Raw genomic sequence first — 15,448 nt, 5'->3', positions numbered from 1 at the left:
AACATAATGCTTTACGGGCATCACCCGTTTTTCGCCGGCCGGATTCAAATGAAAGATTTTTGAATGGGGTCGCTGGAGCATCAGTTGAGAAGAAATGACAGAATTCACAAGAGCAAAGCCAGTTTAAGTTGAGAACGTTTAATGTCAGTCTTTGGCTGTGTAAAACATTTGTATTTAACATGTATATACGAATATACGATAACTATAGTACTTGCTGGTGCACTGTTTTGATAAGAGAATGACTGTTAAACAACTAAGACCAGAGACTGACACTGCGCATTGAATCAATTGTATATACGACAGGCAGCATTTACAGGCAGATTGGGGCAAATTTATTGTAGTTTCGCTCCTGTTCAACCATATTGTAACCCATACTTGTTATATTAATTTAACAGTCATTAAATGAATTTATTTGTGGATAAATTAGTGCAAAAAAATGACATCAATCAACAACATGAATCTTTTTTTCTGTTCTACTGGGATATTTGAAGTGGAAGTAATTGACAGCGATAGGCGTCCGTTGCTTTTTCCAAGGAGAACTTCAAGTTTGCGTCGGTTGTCGCAGACCATCAGACCTAAAGTAATGTAATAGAAATAAGTATGTGTCTTAATGAAGCTTCAAGTGATTGTAGGAAAGAAATTATAGGATTTTTTCTGGAACAAGTTTTTTCGACTTTACTATGCAAACAACAAAGGCACAAACAAATTGGAGAAAACAATTAGAATTATAAATTTCAACGCTTTAGTATGGGTGCGCAACCAAGTGGCCAGCAACCTTTCATATTGTCGCACGAAGCAAATCCGGTCAATCCTCCCACTCTAACATCCAAACGCAATCCAGCGTTCTGGAGGTTTGAGAAAGATGCACGCATACAGTGGGTTGAGTTGCTCGACCAAACATCACAGTTTGACTTGTTGCTTCGACATAGCCGAGCACACGTTTCCGCAGATATTAAACCTTCTGGAAAGCGATAAAGTTGAGTAAAATATGATTACCTCGTTTTTGCTTAAAAAATCAATATCTTACCGGTTGAAGCAATTTGATTTGAATTGTTTGTCATAAGATAAACTGGCATGAGAGGGCATGCTGCTTGACTGACGTTGGTCCCTAGACAACAATGGTGTATGTAGACCTATATGTACTATGTACAAGTGTATATTATAGTATCACGGAGAAAGTCTGATGGGAATATAATTCTATAGTTTCAACAGTTCGGTTTTCATCTTACTTTTCAACAAGATTATTAAAAATTTTCAATGTTGACAGATTTTGAATGAACATTACCTTCCGCAGCGACCTGACGTTGGTTAATGTACGTAAACGCTCCGTCAGAGCGACGTAAGTCCACGTCACTTAGAAGTGTGTCACGTGGCGTATGATAACAAACGGAGCGATTTGGTATCGTTAAATCAGGGAGGTAACTCGAAGCGACGCACGATCCGAAGCAAGCATCCTGAGAACATCAAAACATTATTTGGATCTTGCATCAAACGCATAATTTCATAACTCTGTGGAAGTAGTAAAGGTCGTACCTTGCATGCCAAATGATCAGTGACCCCCGCAACTAGACTTCCACGGAGAATGTAGTTTCGCAGAAAGGGTACGTAGCTGTCTTGCAGCACTGAAAAGATTAAATAAGACTTTATAAAACATTATGGGATGAACGAAGGACACTTTACCTTCAGCGAGTAACGGTATTTCGCGCACGATGGTGGTACCAACAATGCTGGTCGGGTATCGCACACCAGGTTGACAATAGTACGTAAGATCTGCACCAATCGATACTGGTGTTATTGACGGCTGCATTTAAAGATACGCGTTTTGGAGACTAACCAGGGCTTTTCTTAAGGACGTAGAGATCTCTTCCACTGACATTTTTTGGTTCTGAAGCTATGAAGAACTTCATCTGTTGACCCAGGTCACAAGAATCGGGCTCAACCCTAATCACCTCCAAAGGACCATTCTGAGATTGATGCCTCCTATCAATACAGGAATAAATCAAAGGAACTGGATTAAACAATCACCCCAACGAATTTGGTTATTTTGGGTATGTCGACCTAAATTGCCTATTGCGGGTGAACCATTAACACATCATTCCAAATGTCCAATGTGCTTAGACAGAAAAAGTTTGCCTTTGATACAAAACGCATACAGTCGTAGCCAGAGGTAAATAAATTCCTTTTTAGCAGTTGCACTACACATGTCACTCAATCCGTTTTACCATATCAGTCCTCCGGCGTGCGCTGGTGTCAAATGCTTTCTATGAATGCAGGAAAAGTTTCGTACATCCGGTGGATTCCTAGACGTAGTGGCCACGTCACCCAACGCGTGGTAGCCTGGTTTGCATACAAGCTTCCAGAAATGTATTTGAATAGAGGCCACTTCTTCTGGATCGGCAAATGCTCTCACTCCACCAACAAGCTCTATTCCTGTTGGCTCTGATAGCGGATCACCTTGTATGTTTCTAAAATCAATGATTTGGTGTTTTTGCCGTGATTTCTGGTGATGACTCTCTACATTACAGGGTTGGTGATACAGAGGTAAACAATGCAGGGCACATGAGATAAATGCGGTACGCCATTGGTTTGAATGTAGCACGTCCACAATGAGGGCTGTCATACCGTTTTTTTAGGAACAAACGTCTTGGTAAATAACACCGTTCTTATTTTATATCAAAGCATTTTCCATTTTTTGCATGGGTGTTTAAGTTGAGCACCCAAGTGCTGGTTTATAATATGCGCATATTTTCGCTACCTCAAATTGCAGCATGATAAAAACGGCTAAGATAAAAGTTGAATACGTAGCTTGCAAAATGGCTTTCATGATGTCAGTTATGCACTAAATACAGTCTACCTTGAGATGGAGACCTCCGCTTCAAAACTGCTGTCCGCTGATGCAACCTGGCCAATTTTGAAATAACCGCTGTTGACGAAGGATCCGGCATCAAACGTTCTAAAGATCTTCATTACAGATGTTTCGTTCGGCTGTCTGTAGAATGCCTCTATCGTTGGAACCATTTGCATGATTGAGGTTACTTCAATTTCTGATAGGTCTTGCAATTTATACGAACACGAACCGTCTGGATCTGGCAAGCAATACAAGTTTATTGTAAGTTCAATACAGATAGATAAAGGTTATCTGAATTTATCTGCTGACATTATTGCTTTGCACTCACGGATCTTTGCTCTTGAGCTTAACATTCTATGCACTCAACGGTGATTTTTGTGCTGTTTTACATATAATCAGCTCAAGTATGATGCATAGTAAATGTAAAGCAACGTCATGAATTACATCGGCGACAAACAGGTATTTGTGTTTATCAGATAAACGAGCTACTTCTACTTCTTGCAAAACTCTTTATGAAACTTTGAAACACTTACTGTCGATGGGTTTCAGGACTTGCACACTTATTGCAGGTTCGGAGGAGTTTACAACGACGAAGTGAGACAGATTACGGCCTGGACATTCTTCAGAGGCAAATATTTCTCGCACTTCTAGTTCGCTGTTCGGTATCGTCCTAACATACATATGGTAACAAAATGAAATAGATAAGAAAATGGTAAAGAAGCATGTTACGTTGTTGTTGAAAATAGACCAATGAACTTGTGTTCGGGACCAAGGTAATTCACTGCACCAAAATTGTGTCGTAAAGTTTATTAACATTGATCCGCCTTACCAAACTGGTTTCGGAGAAAGTCTTCCAGGCGACAAGAAAATTTCATGTACACAGGCAAAGTGATCCACGCTTGGCTGTGAGGTTGAATTTGACACCACGTCTCCAAGCCCTACATAGGCGCTCGGGCATTCAATTCTCCAGTACCTGTTGACGGAATCTTCAGCGATGAGCGATAGTCCCGTTGGCAGAGTTACTCCATGACCTTGGATTGATCTATAAGTACAATTTTGAAAGTAGATGTCAATTGCCCAAAGTTTCGCAATCCACTATCAATTGATAACCTGGCCAGTTCACTCGTGACGTTGGACTGTTGCTGATCATTCCCAGTTATGCTCGTGCCCAGAAGCCTCCACTCGTCTTCATAATACTCGCCGCCAACCGTCCACGTATCAAAAGTTGATCCCAAACTCGATTGTGAGGTGAGCAGTATTGAGTCGTACGCTGTTTTGTTCAAAAAAGCGAAGCGGGAATACTTTCCTGAAATAGAAAGTTTACGTTGATTGAAACTGGGTGGATTTTAAAATTATGGAGTAAAATATCTGATAACAAAGATACAAAAACACAAAAAAGGCTTTGGCAAGCTTTAACAAGTTTTTTTATCAATATATTGTATTGTCATATGCCAAGTTTGTATTGTACGTAGCATTAGAATACTACCATTGCCTACCTGCTGCATTTGGGGCTGTGTGTTGATAAACTTGATCTAAAAATTCAACATACAAAACAACCGTGCTACTTCAAGCAATAATCTATTAGAAATACATAAAATACGATAAAGTAACCAACATCGAAAGAGGGTGTGCAAAGCATGTAGACGATTTATATACCCGATCTACTCCGTCCACCCCATATCATACTGCAGTCGGTAAACCCAGTATAGGCCTGCTCTCCGCCGGCAAAACTGTGCACTTGTTGTGTATCGAGCAACAACCTCTTGGGCGGATCTGGTGAGTATGTTTAGTGCTTCCTTTTCCTACATGAGTAATGGTCCTTGTGTTTGTTCTGTGAGGATGTTTTCGGCCAGGTGGTCGAATGAGAGGTGCGGTGGGATTTCTCCTCTCGGTGTGTGAATGTCTTGTTTGGGAAAAGTTTGTGAAACCGATTCGCTGTCTTGATAATGCTCCGGTTAAACCTACTTTGCACACCACCGATGGTTTGCTTTTTTGTTGCGGTTTGTATACTGCCTGCGACAAAAGACGTAAGGTACCTGATTCTTTCATGGCTTCGGCTGCAAGCCTTTCTTTTTCTTTTTCGGCGGCAACAAATTTAATTCGACTTTTCAACTGATATTTGTAGTTCCTTATAGCTCTGCGCCACGCACGGTACATAAAATTGTGCAAGTCAGTGCAGCGCGACACCTTGTACCCCATTTCTGCAAGAGAGAATCGTTATTGCTTTTTCCTTTTATGAAATTAAACATTTTTGCCTTCGTGAAGTTTAAGCCTGTAAACATTCGGCGGCGTGTTCTCCGAGGCGACGAAAAACATGGTTTGGTCAACAAAGCAATGCGGAATTGCAGGATTGTAGAAAGTGGTTCCGACAAATGTTCTGCACAAACAAACTAGACGTGATAAACTGTTATTTCTAGTTTGGTAAATGCACTCTAGGCACTCACGCCAAGTTTTGTGGTCGAACTTGAATTAGGAAAACTCGATGTATGCATGCGTATTCGGTAGCGTTGGGTTCCAAAGTATTCATTGTTGTCACATCACCAAGGTAAAAATAGTCAGGTGGGCATACCATTCTATAAACAGAAAGTAAACAGAAAATCGCTTGAGATTTGGCTTGCAGTTGAATGCGGTACCTCCAAATATTTAATTTCGTTGCAAACTGGGGTTGATTGCTTGAATTCGAAAATCCAGACAATGTTGAAACTCTTTGAAAGCTAGTTGGGTGTGCAATGGCCCAACCTTTTGTTTTTCTGCAAAACAAATTATGATGCGCAGAGTGAGTACGTATAACACAAATAGCCCTAAAACTATTCCCACCTGACAAGCCTCAAGGTAAAGTCTCTGACGGCATTGAGGCCACATATCAACCATCCCTCCTCCAATGCGGACCGAGCGGGCAGACGAAAAAGCAACGATTGGAAATATACGTCTTAATTAACATGGTAAACTAGTAAGATAGTTTTATTTAAACAACAATAGTCCAGATTAAACATGCGTGTTTTTAACGATAATAATGTTTAACAACAATTATATATAATTTGTTGTAATGCCTTGCACTAATCTTGACATTTTCTTTGAAGCGCTAATTTTGCAGGAATAAAATTGCCTGCATAAGCGGTTTTCAATATTCACAACTGGCGTGCGATAAGAAACTTATTTATACTGGCCGACCTTATACAAGTACGCAAACCCACATGTATCAAGCCCTTAAATTCTGACGTACTTGTTTTGTTGGAGTAGGTCACCAGGTAGACGACGTGGGACCGGGTTGCAATCACCGTTTTTGTTTCAAATGCAACCGATTGTTTCGTGAAGATATATTTACCTTGTTTCCAAAACATAATGTAAGTTTATGCATACCGTGCATTACCTGAACATCTAAACAGTAGTAAGTCTGTCTACTTCAAAGAAACGGAAACATTTTGCAGTTATTACGGACAAAAGACGTATGGTATTCTTTATGCATTACTAAAGGCAAGAATAAGCTAGAAGTGAATACCTCCCGCAAAATCCACCAACGGGTTAAGTGCTGGAATATCGTGTCGGAAGTGGGATGGCGTGTGTATTAAACTTTTGTAGAAGTGAAAATCCGGCTGTTGGTTTGATGGCGCCGCCAACTCCCAAACTCCAAAGTGGGCTGTGCCATTAATCGGTTGGCTCCTTAAAAATTGGAAATGTATAAAATAAGTGGTTGTGTTGGTTGTTATTGCTTGTTGGTTGGAACATGCCACATGCAATGGTTGGTTTCGCCGCTTATCTAATAGTCTTCAAAGAAAAATACTTACCAAAGTTGGGTAAAGGTTGAAATAGGCGAGACCAGCTCGTTTTGAACACAACGATAATCGGCAGAATGCGCAGGTTCGGTGATGGAAGTACTCGCCACATCTCCCACGTTCGTGTATCCGGAATGACAGCGAGCAGTCCAGAGAAGGGAGGTATTATCTTGATTCCACGTTTGCACGAAGGAAAGTGGCTTAGAAAGAGCCTCCCCAGACTCATCTCTGTGGTATCAAAATTACCCGCATTAGACATTTAATGTTTTATTTACAAAAAGTGCGTTTACAAAAATTAAAAAAAAGAATTAAAAGTAAAGACTATTTTAAAGAAAAAACAATTCACACAAAAAACACAAAGCTAGAGGAAGTTATGTCGTTTTAACTCCGCAATTACAATAGAATCAACAGGTGTAACGACAAAACTGACAAAAAAGAGAAAGGTCCAACTGACTTTGCCACAAAATATTCGGTTTGGGTTGGTTGACTCAATGCTGACATCCCATAATCACCCACGGAACGAAATCCCCCGGTGGTCTGAGGTTGTTGCCTCCAACTGGAAAACTGGTGATTCCCCATAAAACGTCCAGTCACAGACCATGAGCCATTGGCCAACTTCAAAAGCAACGCAGGTGCATTGATGCTTGCGAAGTATGTCACCTCTAAAACATATTTTAGTAAAGATTGACACCAAACTTAAATCCTCTTCCGTCTTTATTTCCAAACCAGCCCAGAACAAATACCGCGCAACACAAGTGCATGAAAATTATTCCTATTATTATCATTCCAAAAGTATTTCAATATTGTATTTGTCGAAAACAAATTTGCTTGGAAAAAATCGCACAAAGCAAAGAAGCACTTAAAGCGACCTTTATGGGTTTTGTTGTCATTTACCTTGTTGCTCATTGCACCGACCAAACCCCACGAATGCTTGCTCGTTCGCCACAAACTTCGCCGTCTTGTTACGGGACAAGTGCGATCGAAAATACAGTGAACAGTGAGTGGTGTTGAACGACCATAGCTCACAAACCATTGAGCCAATTTTAATGCAGCCCTCACGGCAGTTTCTAACAGATGTTTCTGCGCCAAATTATATCAGTTTCAATATCTTTACCTAATTGACAAGATTGAAAGACATAAAAATACTTTTAGGAGACACGTCTTTATGTTACGTTCTACTGACCTGCGAACACCACGGCCGCATTTGCATCGTCATGGACCGCCTCCATTCTTCCCATAACGCACATTTCGTCTTGTCCGGTCAATCCTGAAACGTCGAAGCCCAAATTCAAACTATTTCCAAGCTTAGTCCCGAACAGTTTTGTAAAGCAGGAAATAAACGTACCTGTGGCGACAACGTGAATGTGTTGGCTATCTCCGCAGTTGCTTTGAGGATATCCGAAGCAAGGTCTTGCGCAAAGGTGATCGTCAACTTTCCTTCCAAGTCCAAAGGCATCGCCACAAAAGCACTGCGACTGTTTCTGCGTTAAAACAACCACTCTTATCTGCGCATGGTTGCAATAATGTAAATACAACACTATATCTCTATTCGTTCCGCACGTTCCTGTACAAAATGCGTGAAGATGTCATTTAAAGACTGCTATATTTGTAGATTAATGGTATGCAATGAGCCACCTGCGTGTCGCTCAGAAGCTAAATGCGATAAAGAACAATAATATTTAATAACCAATGAGATTTTCTTACTGTAAATCCCACGTAGGTGAAGTTTTTTCCGTGGCAACCGTTTTTGCATCCAAGCTCGCTTGCTCCACGAAGTTTTTCGATTTGGTCGACTTCGGAAACGTTTGATTTTGGCACAACAACAAAACAGCCAATGGAACCTGAAATTAATTCATTCATTGCATCCTTCCATACGTCTGTCAGGCAACCAAGATATGTAATGGTGGTTTATTAGAAACATTGGCAACATATAAATGTAATTGTTCGATAGCAGTGCCGTGAAAAACTAAAATGATCTGACCTTGTGGTAAAGTATATAAGTCGGTTGGTAAACAATAGATTGAATATTTTTTCGTTGATTCCGTAAACAGGTCCAAAAAGTATCGTTTTCTGGGCAGTTCTTTACTACTTTCTTGGGGAACTGACAAATTACGCCAAGGCAGTAAATTTGCAACTACAATTAACAATCGACACAGTGACATGTAAAAACGTTGAAACCGCGACAAACACATGCCGCGTGACTGTCAACATTAAACACGAATATAGCCTAAGCAATACAGGAAACATGGTTACCGTACCTACTCCACAAGTTTTGAAGCCAGTAACAGCTTGAAAGACGTATCTGACGATCACGTCGGCTACAGGCGTCGAACCGTTCGTTAGGAAGCAATTTGACACTTTCTTGAGAGGCCACGAAGGCAGGGGTTCTTCGAGGGGTGCATACACGTCAATCTTCGTTATCATCCTCTTGTTGAAGAAATGTTTCGTGCTGAAGTTTTGGCCGGGATCAAAGCTCCAAATCTTGCAATTTGGAGACCGCAGGCAGGCATTCTGTCAAGGGTGTGCAGTTGTATTTATATGTTTGCGTTAAGTCTCTCTTTATTGTTGGCGTTGAACACGAGGATGGTAAAAACGTGTAATAAAGATTGCCAGCTCCCCGCGTAGGAAACAAAAACCAAACGTGGAGAGAAAAAGTTATGACAAACCTGGCAAGATTTGACATCGTACTGAGTAAAATCTGCTTTATCTGGAGCTGGCTCACCCATAATGACTATGTCACGTTTCGTAAAACAACCCATAGCTTCGAAAACATACGACACTGAAAACAAGGAAAAGTTTGCTGAACAGCATAATCGAGTGCCGGTCAAAAAATAAATGTTTTTGTAGCCGTAAGGTACTTTCAATCTCTTTGGTTGGTTTGTAGGCCTACGTTTCAACTTACAAAACAAGCGTGCTACTTCAAGCAATAATCTATTAGAAATACATAAAATACGATAAAGTAACCAACATCGAAAGAGGGTGTGCAAAGCATGTAGACGATTTATATACCCGATCTACTCCGTCCACCCCATATCATACTGCAGTCGGTAAACCCAGTATAGGCCTGCTCTCCGACGGCAAAACAGTCCACTTGTTGTGTATCGAGCAACAACCTCTTGGGCGGATCTGGTGAGTATGTTTAGTGCTTCCTTTTCCTACATGAGTAATGGTCCTTGTGTTTGTTCTGTGAGGATGTTTTCGGCCAGGTGGTCGAATGAGAGGTGCGGTGGGATTTCTCCTCTCGGTGTGTGAATGTCTTGTTTGGGAAAAGTTTGTGAAACCGATTCGCTGTCTTGATAATGCTCCTGTTGAACCTACTTTGCACACCACCGATGGTTTGCTTTTTTGTTGCGGTTTGTATACTGCCTGCGACAAAAGACGTAAGGTACCTGATTCTTTCATGGCTTCGGCTGCAAGCCTTTCTTTTTCTTTTTCGGCGGCAACATATTTAATTCGACTTTCCAACTGAGATTTGTAGTTCCTTATAGCTCTGCGCCACGCACGGTAACTAAAATTGAGCAAGTCAGTGCAGCTCGACACCTTGAACCCCATTTCTGCAAGAGAGAATCGTTATTGCTTTTTCCTTTAATGAAATTAAACATTTTTGCCTTCGTGAAGTTTAAGCCTGTAAACATTCGGCGGCGTGTTCTCCGAGGCGACGAAAAACATGGTTTGGTCAACAAAGCAATGTGGAATTGGATTGTAGAAAGTGGTTCCGACAAATGTTCTGCACAAACAAACTAGACGTGATAAACTGTTATTTCTAGTTTGATAAATGCACTCTAGGCACTCACGTCAAGTTTTGTGGTCGAACTTGCATTAGGAAAACTCGATGTATGCATGCGTATTCGGTAGCGTTGGGTTCCAAAGTATTCATTGTTGTCACATCACCAAGGTAAAAATAGTCAGGTGGGCATACCATTCTATAAACAGAAAACAAACAGAAAATCACTTGAGATCTGGCTTGCAGTTGAATGCGGTACCTCCAAATATTTAATTTCGTTGCAAACTGGGGTTGATTGCTTGAATTCGAAAATCCAGACAATGTTGAAACTCTTTGAAAGCTGGTTGGGTGTGCAATGGCCCAACCTTTCGTTTTTCTGCAAAACAAATTATGATGCACAGAGTGAGTACGTACAACACAAATAGCCCAAAAACAATTTTCACCTGACAAGCCTCAAGGTAAAGTCTCTGACGGCATTGAGACCACATATCAACCATCCCTCCTCCAATGCAGACCGAGCGGGCAGACGAAACAGCAACGTTTGGAAATATACGTCTTAATGAACATGGTAAACTAGTGAGATAGTTTTATTTAAACAACAATAGTCCAGATTAAACATGTGTGTTTTTAACGACAAAAACGTTCAACAACAATTATAGTTAATTTGTTGTAATGCCGGCAACTTGCACCAAATCTTGACATTTTCTTTGAAGCGCTAAATTTGCAGGACTAAAATTGCCTGCATAAGCGGTTTTCCATATTCACAACTGGCGTGCGATAAGAAATTTATTTAAACTGGCCGACCTTCTACAAGTACGCAAACCCACATGTATCAAACCCTCAAATTCTGACGTACTTGTTTTGTTGGAGTAGGTCACCAGGTAGACGACGTGGGACCGGGTTGCAATCACCGTTTTTGTTTCAAATGCAACCGATTGTTTCGTGAAGATATATTTACCTTGTTTCCAAAACATAATGTAAGTTTATGCATACCGTGCATTACCTGAACATCTAAACAGTAGTAAGTCTGTCCACTATAAATAAACGGAAACATTTTGCAGTTATTACGGACAATAAGCGTATGGTATTCTTTATGCATTACTAAAGGCAAGAATAAGCTAGAAGTGAATACCTCCCGCAAAATCCACCAACGGGTTAAGTGATGGAATATCGTGTCGGAAGTGGGATGGCGTGTGTATTAAACTTTTGTAGAAGTGAAAATCCGGCTGTTGGTTTGATGGCGCCGCCAACTCCCAAACTCCAAAGTGGGCTGTGCCATTAATCGGTTGGCTCCTTAAAATGTTTGAAATGTATAAAACAAGTGGTTGTGTTGGTTGTTATTGCTTGTTGGTTGGAACATGCCAGATGCAATGGTTGGTTTCGCCGCTTATCTAATAGTCTTCAAAGAAAAATACTTACCAAAGTTGGGTAAAGGTTGAAATAGGCGAGACCAGCTCGTTTTGAACACAACGATAATCGGCAGAATGCGCAGGTTCGGTGATGGAAGTACTCGCCACATCTCCCACGTTCGTGTATCCGGAATGACAGCGAGCAGTCCAGAGAAGGGAGGTATTATCTTGATTCCACGTTTGCACGAAGGAAAGTGGCTTAGAAAGAGCCTCACCAGACTCATCTCTGTGGTATTAAAATTACCCGCATTAGACATTTAATGTTTAATTTACAAAAAGTGCGTTTACAAAAATTGAAAGAAGAATTAAAAACATAGACTATTTTAAAGAAAAAACAATTCACACAAAAAACACAAAGCTAGAGGAAGTTATGTCGTTTTAACTCCGCAATTACAATAGAATCAACAGGTTAAACGACAAAACTGACAAAAAAGAGAAAGGTCCAACTGACTTTGCCACAAAATATTCTGTTTGGGTTGATTGACTCAATGCTGACATCCCATAATCACCCACGGAACAAAATCCCCCGGTGGTCTGAGGTTGTTGCCTCCAACTGGAAAACTGGTGATTCCCCATAAAACGTCCAGTCACAGACCATGAGCCATTGGCCAACTTCAAAAGCAACGCAGGTGCATTGATGCTTGCGAAGTATGTCACCTCTAAAACATATTTTAGGAAAGATTGACACCAAACTTAAATCCTCTCCCGTCTTTATTTCCAAACCAGCCCAGAACAAACACCGCGCAACACAAGTGCATGATTGGTAATACGCAAAACACCATTATTCCCATTATTATCATTCCAAAAGTATTTCAATATTGTATTTGTCGAAAACAAATTTGCTTGAAAAAAATCGCACAAAGCAAAGAAACACATAAAGCGACTTTTATGGGTTTTTGTTGTCATTTACCTTGTTGCTTATTGCACCGACCAAACCCCACGAATGCTTGCTCGTTAGCCATAAACTTCGCCGTCTTGTTACGGGTCAAGTGCGAACGAAAATACAGTGAACAGTGGGTGGTGTTGAACGACCATAGCTCACAAACCATTGAGGCAATTTTTATGCATCCCTCACGACAGTTTCTAACAGATGTTTCTGCGCCAAATTATATCAGTTTCAATTTCTTTACCTAATTGACAAGATTGAAAGACATAAAAGTACTTTCAGGAGACACGTCTTTATGTTACGTTCAACTTACCTGCGAACACCACGGCCGCATTTGCATCGTCATGGACCGCTTCCATTCTTCCCATAACGCACATTTCGTCTTGTCCGGTCAATCCTGAAATGTCGAAGCCCATCGTCGGGCAAACGCAAATTCAAACTATTTTCAAAATTAGTCCCGAACAGTTTTGTAAAGTAGGAAATAAACGTACCTGTGGCGACAACGTGAATGTGTTGGCTATCTCCGCAGTTGCTTTGAGGATATCCGAAGCAAGGTCTTGCGCAAAGGTGATCGTTAACTTTCCTTCCAAGTCCAAAGGCATCGCCACAAAAGCACTGCGACTGTTTCTGCGTTAAAATACCCACTCTTATCTGCGCATGGTTGCAATAATGTAAATACAACACTATATCTCTATTCGTTCCGCACGTTCTTGTACAAAATGCGTGAAGATGTCATTTAAAGACTGCTATATTTGTAGATTAATGGTATGCAATGAGCCATCTGCGTGTCGCTGAGAAGCTAAATGCGATAAAGAACAATAATATTTAATAACCAATGAGTTTTTTCTTACTGTAAATCCCACGTAGGTAAAGTTTTTTCCGTGGCAACCGTTTTTGCATCCAAGTTCGCTTGCTCCACGAAGTTTTTCGATTTGGTCGACGTCGGAAACGTTTGATTTCGGCACAACAACAAAACAGCCAATGGAACCTGAAATTAATTCATTCATTGCATCCTTCCATACGTCTGTCAGGCAACCAAGATATGTAATGGTGGTTTATTAGAAACATTGGCAACATATAAATGTAATTGTTCGATAGCAGTGCCATGAAAAACTAAAATCGGACCTTGTGGTAAAGTATAGGTCGGTTGGCAAACAATAGATTGAATATTTTTTCGTTGATTCCATAAACAGGTCCAAAAAGTATCGTTTTCCGGGCAGTTCTTTACTACTTTCTTGGGGAACTGACAACTTACGCCAAGGCAGTAAATTTGCAACTACAATTAACAATCGACACAGTGACATGTAAAAACGTTGAAACCGCGACAAACACATGCCGCGTGAGTGTCAACATTAAACACGAATATAGCCTAAGCAATGCAGGACACATGGTTACCGTACCTACTCCACAAGTTTTGAAGCCAGTAACAGCTTGAAAGGCGTATCTGACGATCACGTCGGCTGCAGGCGTCGAACCGTTCGTTAAGAAGCAATTTGACACTTTCTTGAGAGGCCACGAAGGCAGGGGTTCTTCGATGGGTGCATACACGTTAATCTTCGGTATCATCCCCTTGTTGTAGAAATGTTTCGTGCTGAAGTTTTGCCCGGGATCAAAACTCCAAATCTTGCAATTTGGAGACCGCAGGCAGGCATTCTGTCAAGTGTGAGCAGTTGTATTCATATATGTTTGCGTTAAGTCTCTCTTTATTGTTGGCGTTGAACACGAGGATGGTAAAAAGTGTTATAAGCTCCCCACGTAGGAAACAAAAACCAAACGTGGAGAAAAAAAGTTATGACAAACCTGGCAAGATTTGACATCGTACTGAGTAAAATCTGCTTTATCTGGAGCTGGCTCACCCATAATGACTATGTCACGTTTCGTAAAACAACCCATAGCTTCGAAAACATACGACACTGAAAACAAGGAAAAATTGCTGAACAGCATATTCGAGTGCCGGTCAAAAAATAAATGTTTTTGTAGCCGTAAGGTACTTTCAATCTCTTTGGTTGGTTTGTAGGCCTACCTATATATTTTTTGTTTATCAACGTTTTTGACAAAGCAGTTAGTTTGTGTTTGGTAATAGTGCATAAAGTATTCTTACCGTTTCCGCCGCAAGCTTGTTTTGTTTTAAGACTTAAAAGGAAGAGGAACAAAACCTAAATAGGAAAGATAATATTTTTACGAAACAATATAATCATGAATGAACGCTACTTCGACAAATATCTACAACCAACCTGAATTTGCAAACCATACTGGACAATAAGCCTCATCTTCATACGATTCCAAACTTTTGCAGTCACAAGTTTTTATCACAACCACTAGCCCTAATACCCTGTAATTCGTTGTTGTGTTTTTCTCTGGTTTTGCACCGTTTCTCTGGTTTGCAGTTAAAAACAATAATCTCGTTTGCTGTAATTAAATGAACTTTGTTTGCAAAAAAATGTTTTGTCAAACCACCAAGGCATGTCACTGCGTGTAGCGCCTGATCTTTTTGCTGCCTGAAGCTACAGCATCACAGAAGTTTTGACGTTCGTTCGCTGTTCCACGTTTGTGCGAATTCGCCAGGATATTCCCAGGGTGTTGCGGCATTTCCACAGTTGGTAAGCAAGGGGCATCCATTCAAGAACCACGTTCTATCGCAGGAAGACGCCGCATGTGATATGCTTATACATGGTTTGATGAATGCAGCTTCGGAGAAAACATCCGACAGTCAGAGGTATCCTTATTACGCCACATGCCGACAAAACGGAACAAACAACTTCGTTTCCAGCTAAGCGAAGGGCACTTTCTCACCGAAAAACACGAATA

General features: G+C 40.7%; 1 protein-coding gene across 1 annotated transcript; it reads right to left on the bottom strand.

Annotated features, from left to right (window-relative positions):
• Positions 1–421: 421 nt before the first annotated feature.
• Positions 422–15,038, bottom strand: LOC145902761 (uncharacterized). The gene is made up of 45 exons (XM_082990861.1): positions 14,875–15,038; positions 14,742–14,796; positions 14,441–14,553; positions 14,041–14,293; positions 13,492–13,628; positions 13,132–13,267; positions 12,954–13,037; positions 12,665–12,850; positions 12,206–12,413; positions 11,765–11,980; positions 11,478–11,638; positions 11,202–11,303; positions 10,789–10,900; positions 10,605–10,721; positions 10,416–10,544; positions 10,230–10,348; positions 10,011–10,175; positions 9,288–9,400; positions 8,880–9,132; positions 8,326–8,462; positions 7,967–8,102; positions 7,805–7,888; positions 7,516–7,701; positions 7,076–7,283; positions 6,634–6,849; positions 6,348–6,508; positions 6,072–6,173; positions 5,666–5,777; positions 5,482–5,598; positions 5,293–5,421; positions 5,104–5,225; positions 4,885–5,049; positions 4,345–4,380; positions 3,959–4,154; positions 3,678–3,890; positions 3,382–3,518; positions 2,855–3,086; positions 2,223–2,465; positions 1,835–1,980; positions 1,681–1,770; positions 1,534–1,622; positions 1,286–1,454; positions 1,028–1,108; positions 776–961; positions 422–575 (listed from the first exon to the last, which is right to left on the bottom strand). Exons 1-45 carry the CDS (start codon positions 14,914–14,916, stop codon positions 424–426), a joined length of 6,546 nt encoding a protein of 2,181 aa, XP_082846987.1. The 5' UTR covers positions 14,917–15,038; the 3' UTR covers positions 422–423.
• Positions 15,039–15,448: the final 410 nt, after the last annotated feature.

The sequence above is a fragment of the Ascidia mentula genome, chromosome 5 (genome assembly GCF_947561715.1).
Source record: "Ascidia mentula chromosome 5, kaAscMent1.1, whole genome shotgun sequence".
Lineage (NCBI taxonomy): Eukaryota > Metazoa > Chordata > Ascidiacea > Phlebobranchia > Ascidiidae > Ascidia > Ascidia mentula.
This window is presented reverse-complemented; position numbering and strand designations above follow the sequence as displayed.

Bases quoted from the DNA above. Each gene is read 5' to 3' on its own strand.
- LOC145902761 (XM_082990861.1), bottom strand. From the start codon at position 14,916: ATGAAGATGAGGCTTATTGTCCAGTATGGTTTGCAAATTCAG. The intron at 7,702-7,804 runs GTCAGTAGAACG...AATTTGGCGCAG, and splicing joins TGCGGCCGTGGTGTTCGCAG to AAACATCTGTTAGAAACTGC. The intron at 6,509-6,633 runs GTAAGTATTTTT...CCAATTTTTAAG, and splicing joins TCAACCTTTACCCAACTTTG to GAGCCAACCGATTAATGGCA.